Source organism: Lutzomyia longipalpis, chromosome 1, assembly GCF_024334085.1.
Source record: "Lutzomyia longipalpis isolate SR_M1_2022 chromosome 1, ASM2433408v1".
NCBI lineage: Eukaryota > Metazoa > Arthropoda > Insecta > Diptera > Psychodidae > Lutzomyia > Lutzomyia longipalpis.
In genome coordinates this window covers 48,072,755-48,092,792 of record NC_074707.1, presented here as the reverse complement: position 1 = coordinate 48,092,792, position 20,038 = coordinate 48,072,755, and the positions used below count along the sequence as shown (strand labels likewise).

The 20,038-nt window shown below is 37.6% G+C and overlaps 6 protein-coding genes across 6 annotated transcripts in view; 2 read left to right on the top strand and 4 right to left on the bottom strand.

The window, feature by feature from the left end:
- Nucleotides 1–20,038, bottom strand: part of LOC129787983 (protein Peter pan) — a 1,185,971-nt gene that overhangs the window by 862,432 nt on the left and 303,501 nt on the right. The window lies entirely within an intron of this gene.
- Nucleotides 1–20,038, top strand: part of LOC129787980 (L-dopachrome tautomerase yellow-f2-like) — a 1,067,766-nt gene that overhangs the window by 744,227 nt on the left and 303,501 nt on the right. The window lies entirely within an intron of this gene.
- On the top strand, nt 204–1,408 carry LOC129788034 (uncharacterized). Its single transcript, XM_055824002.1, has 3 exons — nt 204–417; nt 621–906; nt 987–1,408. The coding sequence occupies exons 2-3, from the start codon at nt 763–765 to the stop codon at nt 1,290–1,292; spliced, it is 450 nt and encodes a 149-aa protein (XP_055679977.1). The 5' UTR covers nt 204–417; nt 621–762; the 3' UTR covers nt 1,293–1,408.
- On the bottom strand, nt 1,328–15,771 carry LOC129787963 (DNA polymerase alpha subunit B). The gene is made up of 6 exons (XM_055823856.1): nt 15,535–15,771; nt 15,162–15,457; nt 3,862–3,935; nt 2,971–3,783; nt 1,799–2,002; nt 1,328–1,725 (listed from the first exon to the last, which is right to left on the bottom strand). Exons 1-6 carry the CDS (start codon nt 15,608–15,610, stop codon nt 1,401–1,403), a joined length of 1,788 nt encoding a protein of 595 aa, XP_055679831.1. The 5' UTR covers nt 15,611–15,771; the 3' UTR covers nt 1,328–1,400.
- Nucleotides 16,015–18,695, bottom strand: LOC129787955 (dipeptidyl peptidase 3). The gene is made up of 5 exons (XM_055823840.1): nt 18,565–18,695; nt 18,226–18,500; nt 17,273–18,167; nt 16,681–17,204; nt 16,015–16,616 (listed from the first exon to the last, which is right to left on the bottom strand). The coding sequence occupies exons 2-5, from the start codon at nt 18,496–18,498 to the stop codon at nt 16,146–16,148; spliced, it is 2,163 nt and encodes a 720-aa protein (XP_055679815.1). The 5' UTR covers nt 18,499–18,500; nt 18,565–18,695; the 3' UTR covers nt 16,015–16,145.
- Nucleotides 19,006–19,988, bottom strand: LOC129788024 (putative OPA3-like protein CG13603). The gene is made up of 3 exons (XM_055823987.1): nt 19,763–19,988; nt 19,536–19,704; nt 19,006–19,464 (listed from the first exon to the last, which is right to left on the bottom strand). Exons 1-3 carry the CDS (start codon nt 19,902–19,904, stop codon nt 19,059–19,061), a joined length of 717 nt encoding a protein of 238 aa, XP_055679962.1. The 5' UTR covers nt 19,905–19,988; the 3' UTR covers nt 19,006–19,058.

Here is a 20,038-nt window from a genome sequence, read left to right as displayed (position 1 = left end):
GGGATTATATCAAGGGATGCAATATTACCTTTTTTGCACACTTTTGGAATAAAATTTTGGATATTTCAGCTAGAAAAGTGAAAAATGTATTTTTTGTGTCTGCAAAAGTGTCAACAAAAACAAACCTCAATGGAAATGTATAGAAGTTTCGATGGAAGGAATGGAAGTAACCCGGCTGGGACTGGAAAGCACTCTGGAATGTCTTGGAAGGTTTGGAAGTAGTACTAGCCGGTAATCTTTGTAACGTTTTTGTGGAAAATCGCAATTTTCTCTATTTTCACGTGTTTTTCTTCATTCCTACAAATGTTAATTTAATTTTCCATCTTAATTCTGGAAAATCTAAGCAAGAGTTGTAAGAAAAAATGCAAAAAAAACTCATTATTTTTGATGGAGAATCCCAAGAAAAACGTTATAAAGGCTCCAACAGATGGACGAGAAATTCCTCGTGCGGTGCGGCGCGGCGAGGTTTTCGTGGCCCATCGTCGCTTCGGATTGGCCGAAAAACGTTCTCGCACGGTGCGGTGAGAGTGTGTGAGCCATCTCTCGCTTCCGATTGGCCGAAAACCTCGCCGCACCGCACCGCACGAGGAATTTCTCGTCCATCTGTTGGAGCCTTAAAGAAACTTTTTTGTCGTGGACCGCAAGCATTAAGTCTTGTTGACAGCAAACTCATTGCAGTGAAAAATCCACAAAATTTTGCAATTTTCTTCCCTTTTATGGAGCTTAATCACCCCAAAGGAGTGCAAAAAGGATAAATAAAAGATGGGGCACATGCAGGAAGCACGCGTGAGTGGTTATATCTGCCGTTTGTGTTCAGAAGTGAGCAGGGTGGTGATTTTGCTATACGGTGATGTCGGACTGAAGCTCTGCCTCGTAGCGAAGATAAACAATTTTCTCAACATTAATGTGAGTTTCCCGGACAATTTCCCCCCAAATTCCCCGCCCCAGCTTCCCAGTATTCTCTAAACTTTGCTGCCCTTCCGCAGATTAAGCCGAATGACCAATTACCAAAGACTGTGTGTCTGAATTGCGTACGTCAAGTGGAGAGCACGCATCGTTTCATCAAGAAGATCCTCAAGAATAGGCAAATCTTCAAGCACGGCCGGGAGCACTCACTGCGGCGTGTACAGATGGACAGTATTGCTCCCGATGGAGGACAATCCAGCAGCACCTCCGAAGCGGGAACCAGCGGTACGAGTAGCACTACAAGTGCCCCCAATCCCGTGGATGTAACTTCCGAAGAGTCTGAATCAGATTTCGAACTGGACGACCTCATGGCGCACAGATTCTAAGACGAAACACCCGTGCAGGAGGGAGAAACATAAACTGAGGGAATTTGTCTCTATTTATGTACATAAATCATACAACAGTTTAGAAATTAAAATAAAATTGTAAAGCTCCTAAACTCTCATAATTCGACACGCCATGTAGTCCTTGGGAATCGCCCCCTCTCCCGGTGGCGTTACCACAAGCCGTGCAAATGTCCCCCGCTTGGTGTCTACAATACGCCCCGGATTGACTGCCAGCACCCCATTGACATCCCGGGCGAAGCACTTGAGATCACTCGGCAGGACAAGCACATGCGGCACTGTGCGGAGCTTTGCAAATCTCTCTGAGAGCATCGTGTCCAAATTCACACCATCTGCTGGTGGATCGAGGGGATAGAAGCTCTTCTGATTTATCAAATACCCCACAATCCGCTTAACTTGGTCCACCGCTACATTTCTACAGAGAAAATCATTTTTTTCCTTTAATTCCCACAGATTCAAGACACTAAAAGATCTCCACATTGGCTTACTTGGTAAACTCCTCCTCTGCAATATGACGCACAATATCCGTGGACGTGATGCCAAACTTCACCCCAGAAATCTCCACGCAACAAGGATCCGGAAGGAAGGTGACGTTCTTTGGTTTATTGGGAATGCTATAGGGTTCTGTGGGGTACACCATACTACTGTGAGCATCTTTCTGGGAAGAAACAATCAGAATTTCCACGTGTTCGCTGCAAGAGAGAATATTTAATTTAATTTCTTTTTTTTTCAGCTCTTTAGAAGCTTCCAAAAAAATCAGTTTCGTGATTAATTGAAAAACGTGAGAGAATCATGCGTAAAAAATCGATTGATTTGTAAGAATAATTTAATTCAGGAGCGTCTGGAAAAGTTCCGGGAGTGAGTTTTACAAAAATTTATCGATTCAGGAGGTTCCGGGATTAATTTATTTCCATTTTATTCATTTAGGAAGATCCTGAAGGGATTTTTTTTATTCTAATCAATTCTGGAGGGTTCTAGGGCAGATTTTCTTATGATTCCGGATATTCAGAAAGCTAAGAGGAAATTTTTGTATTCCCTTTCGTTTCAGGACGAATCTTGGGTTGTTTTTTATTTATTTTATCGATTAAGGAAGTTACTGAAATGAGCCTTTTTTATTCCTAACGAAACAGAAGGTTCTTGGACGGATTTTTTTAAATTCTTATTAATTCAGAAAGATTCAGGATTGATTTTTAATTTTTTTCTATTGAGGATGATACCGGATTAATTTTCTTAATTCTTTTCGATTTAAAATGATCCGAAAGGTTTTGTTATAATACATTTGTTGTAAATTCAAGAGTTTCCGAAAAGGATTTTTTTAAATTAATTATTCAGGACTTTCAGGAGGGATCTGACTCTGTGTATACTCTATTATCCTTATCAAAGCCTTAAAGTGTCTGATTAAGCATTTTTTTTGTAAATTATTCTTTGTTAATAAAAATCCTCTAAAATCGTAAAAAAAATCAATTTTTAGTGTTTAAATTATTCATATTTTCCCTTTGAAAATTAAAGAATCCTTTATTAAAATTAATATGTAATTTAAAGAACTTCTTAAAATTACTTTCTAGAACTTTAAAAAATAAAATTCTATTAAAGCAAAAGAAGACACAAAAAAAACGAAAAAACTCACAGAAAATTTGCAAAATTCATGAAATTTCCTTACCCAACTGAGGAGACAACCCCTTGGATGAGTTTCTGGAAGAATGAATCAAATGACTCTGCGAGTAAACCATCAGCAATGCAGGAATTATTCACATCGACAAATGGCCCAATGAGGATCAAGACATCGGGTTTGAGCTGTTTGCACTGCGCCATAAGATCCTGAAGGGGTTCACAGATCAAATCATTATTCTCCGCAAACGGTCCGGAGGCAATGAGGAGTCTCAGTGGCTGCGTGAGTTGCTTTGGCACACATGGAGGGTCCCAGTAGCGTTCCGCAAAGACTTGTCGGAGGAACAGGGTGCCCCCTGAGGGATTCATCCCCTTGGCCAGGACAATTTGCCCCGGGAAGAGAGCCACTGATTGGATACGACTGAAATCAAGGTCTACACTGTGGATCTCATCTTTGGAGCTGCCAATGAGGATGGTGGAAGTGCCAGAGAGACGAACGGAATCCTTTTCCGGACACACTCGTCCCACACAGCGAATCACATCTTGACTGTGCTCATCAACTTCCGAGAGTTCTTCACCATTATTTTCATCCACATCCTCTGTGAAGGCACGACTGCATATCCCGGAAGCTATATCGTCAAAATGCCTCCCAGCTAACCAACTCTTCTCCGATATACTTTCATACATGTAGCGCTCCTCCATGCCAAGAATTTCATTGTGGATGTTAAGTGGAAGCTGCACAATGGGAATCTCCTGACCATTCTTCGAAGATTCCCACACGAGTGACTGAAGGAGTTGCCCAGAACCAAAAGTATAGACAATTTTGCCGGATTTCTCATCACCCGTCTTATCCTTCGGTGTCGTCCTGAAACAACCAACAACCAACCCCACAATAGAGCCTCCCAAACCCTCAAACCGATCAATAATCAAACAGAAAACTTACAGAGGTGAGTAGCTGGCTGGACTGAAAATGCCTTCAACTCCTCCGGGGCGTGTTTTTGCTTCCGCCTGATGAGGCTGAAAGAAAGTACATTACCTACATGAAAAAGCATCCACATTGTTATTCCTTCTTCTTTTTTCTCCTTTACTTCTTCATCAAACCACCACGCAGAGAGATCATCAAAGTTTATATTGCTCGAATTTAATGTTCTCCCCCCAACATTATGACCTCTCTCTCTCTGTGGGGACTTTCTAAAAAAAATCCCTCTTCTTCCCAAACAAAGAATCTCTCGTGTAGTCAATTATTTTACAATTACTCATGATGGATACCTTCGCGTCTTTCTCATCTTCACGTTGCATTTATAGACAATTAAAATGGATTCTATCGACTATTTTCTTTCACTTCTCTTTCATTTTATTCCCTATTCTTTTGGAGATCTTCTTGCAGCAGCAGCAGCATTGATTCTCCTTCTCTCATTGCGAGTCGTCTGCATTCGAGTGAAATTCACAAGTCGTTAAAATCAATGAGAAATAATAGAATATTTTGTAGGGGAGTGTGGGGCAAACACAAGGGGTTTTATGACATTTTCTCTATTGTTATTGGTTATGGTAAGTCTGCTGTAGATGTAATTTTGAATGCAAAGATTTGATTCGCAAAAAAAAAGATTTAAAACATAATTCAATATTTTATAGTAGTTGAGACACACACCATAAAAATATATTTTCTTTATTTTATTCTTGAACCTTTAGAAGAGATTTTCATCATCAAGTTCTTTAAATTTTCTAGAAAAATTCCAAAATAATTTAACTAGAATGGGAAATCAATATAATTTCAAAAGAGAACTCTTAAACTTTCCTTTTATGGCAAAAAATGTGTCTTGACTATGAGGTATAAAAATAAAAATCTATCGAACATTTTTAATCATTCTTTCAGAAATACTTTCTATTTTTTTTTTAATTATTTATCTAAAAACAGAAGTCTTTTAAACCTCATAGCCGAGACACACTTTGTGCTATAAAATTGATGTATAAAATTCAATAATTTTCCCCGATAAAGAATATAAGATTTCCTGAAGAGCCTTAATTAATAGAGCTTTAAAGTTTTAAATTTAATAAGAGTGGATTTGAGAACAAAAAAATTAAAGTCTTTAGTTGTTTTCCAATGGGACATATTGGACAATGACGTCTTCTATTCCACAAGAACTCTTTAGAAAATAAATCAATGCATAAAAATGTCCTTTCTGAACATTAAAAAATGCTTCAGTATTTAATATAAGATTCTTTTTTAAGGCATGTCGAAATTAAAAACATTTTTATTTGCTTTAATATTTTTTAAATAAAAAATCCCCCTAACTTTCCACTGTCTCCCCTATTTTTTCAAAGCGCGAAAAAGTATTAATCGTCAAATATAGTGAAAGGGAATAAGCAAAAGAGTTGATTTATGTCCCTGAAAATAATAAAAAGAAGCCAAAAAAACCAGAATGTTTGATCTGATTTTGAAGGTTGAACTTTGAAATTAAAAATGATCAAAATTAAATAATTTTTCAAGCGATAATTCTTCTTACAATGCATCCCACTGAAAAGTTTTCACCCCATTTTACAGTACTACCCTGAAAACAATAAATATAATGATCCAAAAAACAAATTAATTTGACCAATTTTGCATTAAACAAAAAGGAATCTTTTTTTTTAAATTTATTCAAAAGATAAATTAACTGAAATTTTCTTCACAACAAAAAAATCTGTAAAAGCTCCATTTGTATGGGGTTTTGATCCTCTTTTCTTGCACTTTGTTCGCGTTGAAATACAAAAGGAGGATGAAGGTCTTGCGGGGAATTTCATGTTGTTTGTAGTGTGGTACTCCCATAATTGATAGTCTTTCTCGTTGTTCCGTGCATGTGCAATTGAACTGGTCCAAAGTTGTGTGTTTCTGGTTCAATTTCTTTGTTACTTTGCACATCTTGCTGCAGCGCGAGATGAAGAAGAAAAGAAAAAAAACGCCACACGAGATCACCGCCAAACTCTTCGCGCAAAGAGGCCCAAGAGCGGAGGGGGCGCGCGCGCAGACGAAAACAGAGAGAAATGGGAAAAAGAGACGTAAACAATAATATTCCCATGGTTGTATTTTGCGCTGACTTTACTTCGTAGACGAGCATGTAATCTAGTCACGAGCCTATAAAACCGCGCACCAGATCCATGCTCGGCGACAACATAAAGTTCTCTGTGTCCGCTCTTTATTCTTTCTCTGTACTCACAAAGCTAGGATGGACTTCCTTTCTTCTTCAGACACTTTCTGAAAAATTTATTTAAAAAAAGGAAAAACAAACATATTCTGCGGGAAAAATTGGATGAATGTGGAAATTTTTTTTAAGCTGAAACTGTCGCTGTTAATGAGTGTGGATCTAGTCACAAAATTCACGCAACTGTGACACTAAACCCCACTCACTAGAAGAGACAATCATCATCCCGCATTTTCCCGCTCTTTTACAATGCACACACTCTATGTATACACTATACATACATATATGTATGTGCTATATATAATACCATCCAAAACATTAAATTAACGACACACGCACATTATTATGTATAAAATACACACGATGCTGGTCAATTGATTGTGATTTTGCCGCCCTCCTCGAGACGACGATTTTTTTTTTCACATCATCATCATCACAAAAATTCACTTCTTGAGACCTTTTCTTGAAGCACAGGGAGATCACATCACTAAAACACACGAATATGTATTATTTTTCTATTATATTTATGCACTAAAATGCATTTAAATTACGTGTATTATTTTATTTTATTTATTTTTATTTAAAAGGGGTAAACGGGATAAGCTGTTCGAGATGGAAACTTGAAGGATTCAAAGAAGAATTAATGATAGATTTTCGTATTCAGAGTTTAATTTGTAATTAATAATAAAATTTTAATTGATTCAGACCAGTCCTTCCAAAGCCTTAAATTTTGAAATTAAATTTATTAATTTTTAAAATTAGTGGTTTAATTAATTTTAATTGAAAAATACCTTAAAACGTTGAAGAAAAAAAGAAAAATAAAAGACAATTTTTTCATTTAAAGAAAACTGAAAATTGATTAAAAAGAAATTTTTGTAATGTTAAATATTAATTTTTTGACGTTTAACTTTCATTATAATTTTTTTCTAACGTTTGAAGTTCCCTTTCTAACTTTTGCGTAGTCAGATATCTATTCTACGAAAATGATTCCAAGATTTTTCTTTATTCAAAGAAAACTTAAAATTGATTAAAAAAGAAAATTTTCTAATGTTAAATGTTAATTTTTTAAAGTTTGTTCTTCATTATGAACTTTTTTTTTTAATTTGAAGTTCATTGACCTTTCGGACTTTTTTCTTCTGAATTTTTTAACTTTTGTCGAATAATTATGAACTTTTTTTTTCTAATTTTGAATGTTTTTTTTTATCTAACGTTGAACGTCTTTTCCTAATATTTGTCAATCTTTTTTACTAACGTTAGATATTTTTTTACAACGCTTGAAAATCCCTATTTTTAAGCATTCAAAACGAGTCCAAACATTGAATTTTTATTGAAAAATTTTTAACAATTTTTTACACCGAAAATCATTCCTTCATCCCCTAGAATCGATCACTCATCTCTAACTCAATTTTAAAAGATTCTTTGAAGCTCTTTTTTTCACAAATTGATAATTTCACTAAATCACTTTTAAATTACTTAAAAATGTACTAATTAATTGAATAGTTACTTTTTCTTTTTCATTAGTCAATTGGTACAACGTGTAAAGCTACAACTTTACAAGTAAAACATCCCGGGATCGATCCTTGCTCTAAACTTTTTTTTACTCCCACAGAATTACGTTTTTCCATTAAAGACTTTACCTATAAAAAGCTTTGTGCTGCCATTTCATTCTCTAGACTTTAAATAAACAATGTGATTAGACGTTTTAATTGCAAAAAAAAGGTCATTATTGCTTTTTCATCCCAAAACTCTGCGAGAATTGAATCAGACTCCCATTTAAACAGTGAATAGTTCTATCAAACATGCCTTTGTACATTCATCCAGGTGCTCTCTGTTCCTCTATTCCGAAACTTTTCTTATTTGTTTGGCAATGATCTTCATTCTAGACGCTGGTTATGGTACATTACAAGATAAAAAAAACATTCTTGGTTACGTTGTACGTGATCTTCAAATACTAACAACATCCTATACCTCTCGATCTTTTGTGACCCAGAGGTTCTTACACAGAGTGTGGTGGAGGAAGAAAGAGAGATAGAAAAAAAACAGCCTCACAGATAATTAATTACACCGCCCAGAGAGTTTGTGTATAAAAACGGGTAAAGGTATAAAAAAGACATAGAGGAGTATTAGTTTGTTGGAGAAGGGAGAAAAATCATCATGATCGTGTTCATTGTTTGTGAGCATATATACATTGATGCTGTAATTTTCTATATTTCGTCTCTCGTTCTTTTCCAATTCATACACAACAGTTGGGTGTGTGGTGTAAGTATAGATGGTGTATGTAACCATCAACCAGCAACATCCAGCAACACACAGCATCCTCAATCGCGAGTTCATTCAACCAAATCCGATTGGTTTTGTGTATAAGCGAGATATTTTCTTCTTCCTCCATCTTTCTCTCTTTTCCCGTGTACTGGATGGTTCAATTTAAAGGCAAAATAAAGTAAAGTAAGAAAAAGGTACAAAGATCACCTTTTTTTCCCTTCAAAACAATCCCCCTTCCCCTCAACTGTTCTCCCTCATGTGATCGTGAATCAAATCTCGTGATCGAGGATTGAATGATCAATGATCCTTCGACTCCTTTAACTCACAAAAAAAAAGAAAAGATTTCCTCAAATGATTTCCCTTTGCAACACTAAGACTCTCCATTCAGCATAACTGCATCAGAGCCATGAGATTTGCCTTTCAGATGTGATGGTTATTTCCAATTCTCACAGGAAATCAAAACAAGTTTCATCATCTCTTCCCTTTGGCTTTTCTACTGCCATCCTCATTGTTTTTCCACGCACTGTGCGCAACACACTTTATGCACGAGACTTGCATCTTGCAAAAGGGGAAAAATTATGCGCAAAAGAGTAAAAAAAACTAAATAAAAAAACCCCGTATGTGTATAAAATTCAATTCACTTTCACCAAAAGCCAAAGCCACACTCTTCTATAGCAATCTTGTGGCTAATGTTTTGTTGTGTTGTATCTCTCACAACATAGCTCTTTTGAGAGTTTGGAAGAGAAAAGGGCATTCTCTCACATCTCTCTTCTAAACTTTATAGTATTTCTTCTTATTGTATTATGTACATACATTTATGTATATTCTGTACATTTTTTTTGCCATGATCTTCACTACACACCAACCACTTCTTTTTCTTCTTTACCTTCCTTTGGAAACAAAAGAGCTTCTCGTTTTAGCATTAATCGCTTCACCGCGTCTCACTTGAATTTATATGACTTTTTTTTTCATCTTCATCATCCAAATACAAGTACAAAATTCCCAGATTTCCACAATTCTTCTCCTTTTATTATTTTTCCCTGTCAAGCAACCGTAAAACGCGTTAACTTTTTTTTTTCATACAGTGAGGGCTCGCATTAACTAAAACAACAAAGGTTCGCTTTATCAAAATTTCAAAGCTAAAATCTAAATTCTAGATTTTAAACCTTAAAACATAAGTCAGAGTTAGATTATGGCAAAACGTTTTAGGAACTTAAATCAAAAAAAAAATCCTAAAACTGATCTTGATCTTGAACTTGTTCTTAAAATATTCTTTTTAATCTTTAGATATAAAATCACAAAAAGGGCAAAATGTAAATTTAGATTTCTGTCAAAGTTAGATCCTGATCCCGGATTGTTAAATCGTTAAGATAAATCGAAATTCTCAAAACAATGTTATTCCCGAAAGAAATCCTAAAGTTTTTTTTTTATATTTTTAAATTTATAAGCAATTAGACAAAAATAGAATTCAAGATCTTGAAGATCTAGAAGAATAAAATCTAGGCTTTTAGTTTTTTTTTGTCAAAGTTAAATCCTTCAGGTTTAAGCTCAGGCCTCAGAATTGAAATTAATTTCATAATTCTGATCAATTTTTAAATCGTAATCCTAAACTCATCTGGTTTTTTATCTGGAAATCACAAAATTAAGTTCATAATAAAGTGGACCAGTTTAAGATCGAAATTCTAAGTACACAATCAAGACAGAACACCCCAGATTAAAAATTAGATCTTAGAAAAAGGTATAGAACTGTAAACCGTTCTAGACCTTTTTAGTTTTCTAATTGGATAAACGAAAAACCTAGTTTTATCACTTGTGGCATTTATAATTCAAGCCAAGTCATAATTATCTTTTAAAAAATTAAATTTATTTTAAACTTTTCATTACATCTTTTAAATGAAATTTCTAAACAAGAAATTTTGTAGGGAAATGAAATAAACAAGAAATTAAAGAACCAAAAAAAATTTTATACAGAAAGAATCTTTAAGGAAAAACCTTAAATTGTCCTTTAAATAAGATTCATCAGCATTAAAGGAAATTATTTGAAAATTGCCAATAAAAAGTTTCTTTATCCTCACAAAGATTCCCTCGAGTTTTAAATAGTAGAAAAATGATACAATTTCCCCCTTAAATTGCATTTAAATGATCATCATGCGGGACCTCACTGTATTATTCTTATATTCTCTCTCCACTATACCCGAGTGAGTACTTTAACCTCTATTTTGTCTTCCAGTCCCCTTTTACACATGCTTTTCTGTATTTTCTCTGTTGGGGTTTTTCTCTTGAAAACAAGGAAGGTATTCTTCTCCAATCTCCCACCAATCTTCATCATTTTATAAGTTGTACATAAAAGCTCGATGGCTTGCTTGCCTTTTTGTCGATCATGAGATTTTTTTTTTTTTTTGAGAGAATACTTTTTCATCATTAAGCAGATTTTTAAAACACGAGAAAAATTTTGTGATAGAAAATTCGAACAAGCCTATTTAAGAGGAAATTTCACGGTTTTACCATCCGAGACAAAAAAATCCACGAAAAAGATCCGCAAATACACCACCACAGTTGCAAATAAACACCGCAAACTGCTGAAGCCGAGAAATGGACAAAATGAGAATTTGTGAGTTGCTTTTGGAGATGGGGAAGGGAGGTCAGATCCCAGAATTTGTTGAGTCACAAAATGTTCTTCATAATTCATTCTTTTTCATTTTTGTTCACCTCACCAGGGGACGATGCGAAGGATCGATGGGTCGTCACTGATCTCTTCTACCTGCTTCACCAAAGAGATTTTTTTCTTTCTCATGAAGATGTTGTAAAATACCCCATTTTCCCGCCACTCTTTTTCAGAAACTTTTTCACGGAAGAAACCATCCTCCACAGCACACCGAACTCTTCACCCAAACAAATCACACTGATGGAGAAGCGAAAAAAGACCCCGATCGTCTCTCTCTGTGTTACTTCGGCTGAGGGCTCAAACACAACGATACTGGGCCCGCAGCTTAAGTTTCGTCGTACTCGCACTCTGTGGGATAGTTGGTGCGACAGAGACGCTTCATCATTCCCCTGTATGCCTTTAGCTTCCCATCCCATGAGCTTGCTGTGCTGCTGCTGAGGAGGCACGCTGGTCAGAACAGGACAGCCACATAGCGTCAACAAGTGTCAAATTATTAAAAGTGGCAAAAATGAACTTGTCTCTCATGTCTCCTCACAAACATCTCCACCAACTCCAGGCAGGCAAAAAGGCGCACACTGGACAGGGCAACCAGCACACACAAGAAGAAGGCAAGGCAGCAATAAAAAAAAAAAGAAACAGAGTCCAAACTCCCGACGCTGCCATTCGCGTCGTCAACAAAAATTTTCTCGACAGTAATCAGGCAAATGGCACTTTTTACTGGCAGCACCACACTCTTCCCCTGATCTTTCCCCCCGTGTGGGCTCAGTGCCCCCTTCAGTTAGCATTGCACATGCGCGTCCGGCTTTATTTTCTCCTTCTCCATTCGATTGGGAACGCTTATCAATTATAAATTTATTTTCCATACCAGCTTCTATGTATTAAAAATAATTTTATATTTACGCAGAAATCACGTTAAGTATTAATACGAAACAACAAAAAATGCCTCCAGACAGCTTCTCACACACAAAATAAAAACTTCCACCACTGATCCGGCTTTCCGCGCGGAGTGGAGAGACGCGCGCGCCAAGAGATTTTTGTTGAGAGATGAAAAATAATAATTGAGGGAGATCTTCCGAACGCATCACTCAAACGCGATCACACGGCGACTGCTGGAAACCTCTATTGGCGATCTTTTGCGTCCAATCACATTGAAAAACTTTTTAAACTGTTTGTCCTTGAGATTTTGTTGGAAGTTTCAGTTTTCGCTGTGGCTTCACATGCCCCCGCGCAAGGGTGATCAACTACAGGAAGATTGTACCGCTGCTTAAGCATAGCTTGGACTTTGTGCATTTTTTGCTCTTAGAGCCAAGAAGGAGGCTTTATCCTTAGTTAAAGAGCAAATTTCAAGGATAAATGATTGATATATTCTTATTGTTTTTCATTTCCAAAAACGTTCTAGAATTCTTGAGGACCTAAGTCCAAAATCTAGATCTTATCTGATCGTTATTGGTTTGAAACAATTAAATTAAAAAGAAAACGATTTTCAAGGAACAAGAGGAATTAAAAATTTTCTTTCTTGAATTTCTAATCTGTTTTCTAGATTTAATTTACTTTATTTTTGTTTAAGTATCGGAATTCAATTTAAGAGCTTTTTAAAATTGATTAAATTATCAGAACGTTAGGAAAAAAAATTGCAGAATAACTGAAGATCAAACTTCACAAGCAGAACATCTTGAGATTAATTCTAGCATTTAATAGATTTTTTAACACTTGGAGGACTTTACTGGTAATCACTGCCAATTCGACTTTTTTAAACCGCCATAGATTAAAATCTATCCACCTTATCTTGATAATTTCTACATCTATGTGTAGGCGGATTCAAATACAACAAGTTTGTCAAAAGAAAATCCGGAAAAACGTTTTCTTTATAATAGAAAATTAAGCTCAAAGTTTGAGGTTAGAAATTCGAGTCCTCCAAGTGTTAAAAAAGATTTTTAAGTTTATATTTCAAATTGACTAAATAAATCAATTATGTATAAAGAAATATTTTTAAATCTTTATCAAACTTTACTCAGAAATGATTTTTTTTTTTTTAAATATGAATCGCATTTAGGGGGAATGACGCAGGTTTTGTGCTTTCCAGCGACGTTTTGACTTTATTGTCATCACCTATAATTTTTCATAAAACATGCTTGATGATGATAAATTTGTCGAAACGTTGCTGGAAAGCATAAAGGCTGTGTCTTTGTTCCTATTAAAAAAAATTCTTCAAACATTCAACAATAGTTAAGAAAAAAATAATATTTAATCAGGGATGTTCTAAAAACTCTTCTTATAACCAAATCTCTTCGATTTTCCTTAAAATAAAAGCAATAACTTTAAATCTTTAGGTTCCCCAAAGACTTGATTTACTTGTTATTGACTTTCAAGAATTTATTTATATGTTCCTAAATTCGTTCTTTAATTTCATGTTACGAACTTACAAAACAATTAGGGAAGGTCTAACGCAGATTTTTCTTTAGCAATAGGAATCAACATTGAAAAGAAATTTTGGAGAAAATCATTTAAATTTTTTTAGCATAAACGAATTAACTTAAAGAAAACTAACTATCCTAGAAAGATTTCCTAATCCAAAACATTTGGGTACCTGAAGAAGACATCAAGGGGCCTCGAAAGCTCTCATAAAAACCAGAAATCTCCCCTTCTCTCCCACAAATAACTCCTAATTATCAAAACAACTAACAACAGTTACCAAAACCGATGGAATTCAACGATCTTTTATGAGAATTTGATGGAAAATGAAGAAAATGAAGCACGTACAGATCTTGGGAGTTGCTCACCCTTGATCTTAGAGCCCCACGCACACTTGCACGCTGGCGAGAGACACGAATTTCGAGAGGGTATCCGACAGATTGAAGCCGATTCTCTTTTTTTTGTGTCTGCTCCAGCACCTCACGCTCATTTGGTCGAGATCACGTCGGAAGAGCATCTCACATGAGGAGAATTGTGTGTGTCTCATAGGAGAGAAATTCACCTCAAACAACGTACGTGCAACCCCTCAATTAAACCCCAATCGTGAGATTGATGCGGAGAATCATTTCCAGGAAATTATGGAATCCCATGGCAATTGTATGTGTGGTGGAGAGAATGAATGTGAAGCAAATTTCTGAGAACAATGCCGCCGCTGAGATGATTCGTCTCTTTTTTTTTCTTCTCTTCTCTTCTCTTCCACAACTTGGTTACTTTTACTGCTTCTCCGTCAAACACCAAGATTTCCTTGTACAATTCTTTTTTTTCTCTTCTTCTTCTGAGGCATTTGCAAGAGGGAGATGGTGGATTTTTGAATGTTTTCTTGCCGTTTCACTTTGTTCTGTGGGTTCCGGAGATGGAGGTTTATTTTTTTTTGTTAGAGGGGTTACCTTTACAGCCGGTTCACAAAATCCCCCGAATAGGCGCACGCTCGAGACGATCGCGCGAGAGAGGTTCTTTATGTCGCACACAAGGGGCAGAGCACCGTAGAATGATGTACGTTTGAGTTGGTGATAAGGAGGAAATATAATGTGAGAGACATTTTTTGCATTGAGCAATAAATTTCGCACACTAACTGCTAAGCACGCAAGTTCATTTGCTTTCATTTTTAGAGTCAGCTGAAAAGTGCGGCTTTTTCATTATAGCTTCAGCGTCGGTTATAATTGAAATTTTGAATGGAGAATTTATTTAATTATTTTTGTGGAGAATTTTTGATGAAATCTTATCAATTACTTGAATTTTCTTATGAATTTCTTTGATTAATTAAGGATCCTCCCAGAGGATCAAAGGATTGTCTTTTTAATTTCTTTTTGTTGCATCAAAACAACTTCTCACTTCAGCTCTTAAAGACGCTCAACAAGGCCTCAATAAAACCCCCCAAAAAATCCCTAAAGATCTTCAAAATAATCCTGAAGCAAACTCCCACAGAAAGACGCCAAGATTGTGGTGTACACGTTCGGAATTTTTGCATTTCCCTTGACCCTCAACAATTTTTTTTGTCTTCATCTTGAAAGGAGGGGGATTCTTGTGAGTATTGGTGATCTCTTCCACACAAAGAAACTCTCTTCTATGCAACACCTTGCCAGGTGGATGAAGAAACCAACAAAGAATCCCCACACACACACGCAGGTAAAACTTCTATTGAAAAAAAAACTTTCATGAACTCACCTTTGGGCTGTAGCAGGAATAAACGTCAAGAATTTTCTCCCTAGGCTGCTCCTCTGCTGTTCCTCCACTGTAGATCTTCAGCATATCCCCACTGGGACGTCCGGCAGAGTCTCCTTTTGGACGCAATGGTGCATCCCGTTGCAGTACCCGTTTGCCAATGATCTCCTTCCGTTCAAAATCCCCCAAATTGATCACTGTGGGTTCTGCTCCACCAAGGCAGGATATACTAAATGCCATCCACATCTCAACAAACTCCACGGCATCCTCAATGCTGTGATTTTCGCAAATTTCTATACCTGCCGGGAAGATTTTCATCAATACAAATAACATAACCTCAAACTGCGGAGGAACGCTTCCTCGTGAAAACACTTACATTTGGCCAGAACTTCGGTGTTTGGCTCAATTCCCAACTCATCAAACTCCCGGGAAAGAGCCTCCACGGAGATCATTGCAATGTTCCGGGGGAAAATTCACTGGGAAAATCTTGGAAAATCACGGAGCAACAAATTAGCACCACAAACCGCGCGGGAAATTCTACGAAATGTCAACAGTGCCAAAGAGTAGCAGGTGGTGGCTTTTGGAACTACAATACAGCGCCAAATTCAATTAACCCGGATGTTTTGCTGACCAATTCGACTATTTTCAATCGCCACAGAATTAAAATCTATTTAATATTTCATGATAAATACTACATCTGTGTATATGGGAGCTTCATTACTACAAGATCGCCGAAAGAAAACTTGGAAAAATATTTTCTTTTGAGAGAAAATGAAGGTCAAACTTTTGAGGTTAGAAACCTCGATCAACCAAAAAGAATTTTCCTGACCAAGAAAATGAAAGAAAATCAGCAGAATTTTTGCAGAATAAAGTCAATCAAGTTTATTTTTTTTAATAATAGGAGGAAGTATCCTCTCTAAACAAAATAATACCTCTCTCTGTTATTTATAAAATGCATTAAAAAGGTGCAAAAGAAAATGGCAAAATTTAGAGCAATTCTGCAAAATATTGCCTATTCTCAGCCGCCAAATTCTCCAGGATAACATCAATTTCCGTGGTGTTGAATCTATCCACCCACGACTGGATGTACCCTTCAAATGTTGCATCGTACGTCTTTAGCTGTACATTCCCATCGGGGGCCAGGAACGTATTTGACTGCAAGTAGATCATTCGTGGCTTCTTGTGCAGAAGAACAATGTCACGCCACTTTGCCCACGGATAGGGCCCCGTCTCACTGACTTCCGAGTAGTGATTGTACATCTTGCGTGCCTGAACAATGTCCCCCGTGGACTTGTACACCTGCAGCTTTGTCAAGAAGTCCCGAAGAGCTTCCCTGCCGACTGTTGGAATCTTACTTCTGTCCACCTTCAGCAGAAGATTCTTCCCATTGTCAGTCTCTTCGATGGTGATCAAGCCATTCCCCGCCTCAAGGAGGACTTTCATGATAACAAAACGAGCCTGAAAAACATCCGGAAATCGTTAAAAATGAATTTCCAGAACATCCTGGACAGCTCTGGATTACCTGATAGTGCGCCTGGAGCCATTGCTTATTCGACGGATTGTACAGCTCCATTGCCAGCCCAACTCCACCCCAGATGAGAAGGAGCCAATTCACGTAGATGATATCCTCAGCTTCTTCCCCTTCGTGCCCAAAGATGCGCAAAACTTCCTTGTTGAGACTCAAATAGAGCCCAACAGCTTCAGCACGGCATTCCTCGTACGAAGATCCCATTGTGGTGAATTTGGAATCATAAGTCTCCCCCGGTTCGTACCATGACTCAATGGGGCCCCCCGTTAGGGGATCCTTGATGGTGCATTGATCAAAATTGAATGATCCATCTTCATTCTTGCGGAAAAGCTTCCCACTTCCATGCCCAAGGAGCTCATGAAGCCCCACTTGAACCTCAAAAGCTTGAGATTTGTACTTCTTCATGAGGATTTGATCTTCCTCCGTGAGGAAAGGGATTGAGTCGGTTTTATTGGTATTGGCGAGGACATTGCCCAGTGAGACATTCTTGAAACCCTCATCCTGACGAATCTCATCATCTAAAGAGGCAAAAGGATAAAAAAATTAGCAAAGAAATTGAAGGAAAAAAAATGATCCTTAACCTTACAATTTGGGATATTAATTCCCGCTGGGACGCCACTTCCGGCAAAGGTGAGAATATCGAGAGAAGTAAAGTCTGGTTTGAGGTAGTTATCCTTCTCGAAGTCCTTCCCCCACGGCAGGAGGCTCAGGAAGTTCTCAGCATTTGTCACTAAGGCACCAAACTTCGCGGACATTTCCTTGTTAACCATGGCCACGAATCCCTCAAATTCCCCTCGCTGCCCAGCTGGATCACGGTACGTCTCAATGAAGCCAATATAAGTCTCAATAACCGGGCCCTTGTCACGAATCCAGAACCTAGAGCCATCCTTGTGATCCTTCAGGCTTCCCTCTTCGAAACTCCTCACGTAGTGCTCAATCATCTTCTCCTGATTGGCATTTGCGGCGTACTTTTGCGCCTCCCTGAGGTTCTTTGTCACCAACTTCAGCAACTGCCCGTAGTCGCCACGTGTCACGCGGAATTTGCACCCTTTGTAGTCTTCCTCAGCCAGGGTGATGCCCTCCTTGGGACTCGTCTCAATTGAGGCTAACTTAATGTCGTACAGCGTCCCCATTTCACTCTCAATCTTGAATGTGCGACAGATGTAGGCATCAATGCGCTTCTCCTTGAGCCATTCATTGACAAAGTCTGCATCCTCTTTGGTGCAATTGGCTGAGAAGTACGTCGTGATCCCTTGATCCTTGAATCCCAGGATTTTTGTGCGTTCCGTGAGGAGGAAGATGCCCTTCTTGGTGGCCTCCCACAGCCCACCAATTGTCTTCTCATCCTCCCGGAAAGCCTTTGATGCCCGAATGATGGCTTCAAAGGTCTTCTCGTCGATATTTGGGAGGAATTTCGTGTCTCCCATACTCTTGTAGTTCCCTCCATTCCCGAAGAAACCACAGGAGTACACGAGGAAGGCCTGAAATGAACAAAAAAATTATTACAAGAACGAGGTGTCGTTTGAGTAGCCAACTCACCGTGAAATCCTCTTCAGACACCCCAATTTTCAGTACAGCTTCCCTGAGGGATGCAACAGTATCCGCCAGGAAGATTCGGTGGAGCAGGGAGAAGATCAACGGGGCTTCAGGGCTTGTCTGAATCAATGCAATCAGACCACCATTCCAGGAAGCACGACTGAAGAAATGAGCGTAGAATTTCTCTTCCGGCGTCAAGTTTTGGAATGCTTGTTTACATTCCAAATCACCCACAGGCTGCGTATTTGGCAGGATGTACTGCTTCTTATCAATCATTCCTACAAATTCGGATTATTCCTAATCCCTCTAGCACTGATAATGGCAAAGAAATTCCCTACTTACTTGCAATATGGTCAGAAAAGTTTAATTGTGAAACGATGATGTTGCCAATTTTCAATTTGATTTACTTTTCGTGGCTCTCGTTAGGGTTTGAAAGTTTCCTTTTTGTTTCTTATCAATTTAGGTTAAATTTCATGAAATTTTTGTAATATTAACTGCTAAAAGCAATTTTATTAAAACTATTTTTATAAATTAATCTCTTTTATTAGATTCTTTTGTGATTATTTTATGTTTTTTGTCTTTTATGCAGCATAATTTATCAGAAAAATAAATAAAAATGAAATTTTCACAAAACTTTAAATTTTTGAAATTGAGGTTAAGTTCCACTGGAAAGTTTTCTGCTTTCCAGTAATTTCCAGCACTTCCAAATCTCTTTAGAAAATCATGAATAATTTGCAAAAATCTCCTGATTAACTCACAGGACTAGCAGAAATGAATAACATATTTAATGATCAACACTTTATGGTAGCTAGGAAAAGGATAATTGTAAAAACAAATCACTGATATCTCAAATAAACAAGAGCCTGAGAAATTCTTCCCAATCTTCGAGTCTCCTCTTCATCATCTTCATCGCCTGCGAAGATTTCCTTTTCAACCATTTCAAGGGCTCTATGTACAAGCCCTTGGGGTGCTAGAGAAGAGCCCCCATTGACATTTTCCAAGCCAATATCCCGGATATTTCTTCGATTTTCCATTGTTTTCAGTACGGGGGAACTATCGGACTTTTTTAGCGGATTCTTTGGGAGCCACGATCTTGATTCCACATCCGCAAGGATTCTCATCATTTCCCTTATTTGTGCATCTTGCCGTTCAGCATGAAGCTGCAGTTCCTGGAGCTTAAGATTCAGCTCAAGCTTTTCTTGCGTTGCTTTCTCCTGGTTCGTGGTTTCCTTATTAGCTTGTCTGGAAAGATATTTTGTTCACAGTACTTTGGAGAGTTTGGAAAGTTCTCTTAGAAGACGAGGAGAGCTCACCTTGCATATTCTAGGATGAGAATTCCAGCTCCTATTGCAAAGATAATCACCTCCCCAAGGAGATTAGCTCCCAATTCAATAGCCATGGCTTCACTGAGAGGCTGAACTGTCGTCGGTTTCCCCAAATTCATTGACCACATCTTTGCCTGCACCTCCCACCAGTTGTATACTACAAGGAAATCCGGGTTAGGGATCAGGAGGAGCTTCATATTGGAAAGTTTACTCACACTGAGCTGGTGGCATGCAGATGTATTGTCGGAAGAAGGGGCTTTTCTTTGCTTGATTCTTCATGTAATTCGCAATGGGTTTGCTGATCTGCTTAAGCAGCAGAACCCCTAACTTTGCTGCAGGAAATGCACCGACAACCATGTCGGGAATTGCGTGAAAAGTCCAGGAAATCCACAAAAAAAGATGAAAGCGTGATGTAAACAGGAGGATTTTCCATGCAACTGTCAAAATCAGCTGATTTGTGTTTATTATCTCAACATCTGTCTGGGTTCTGT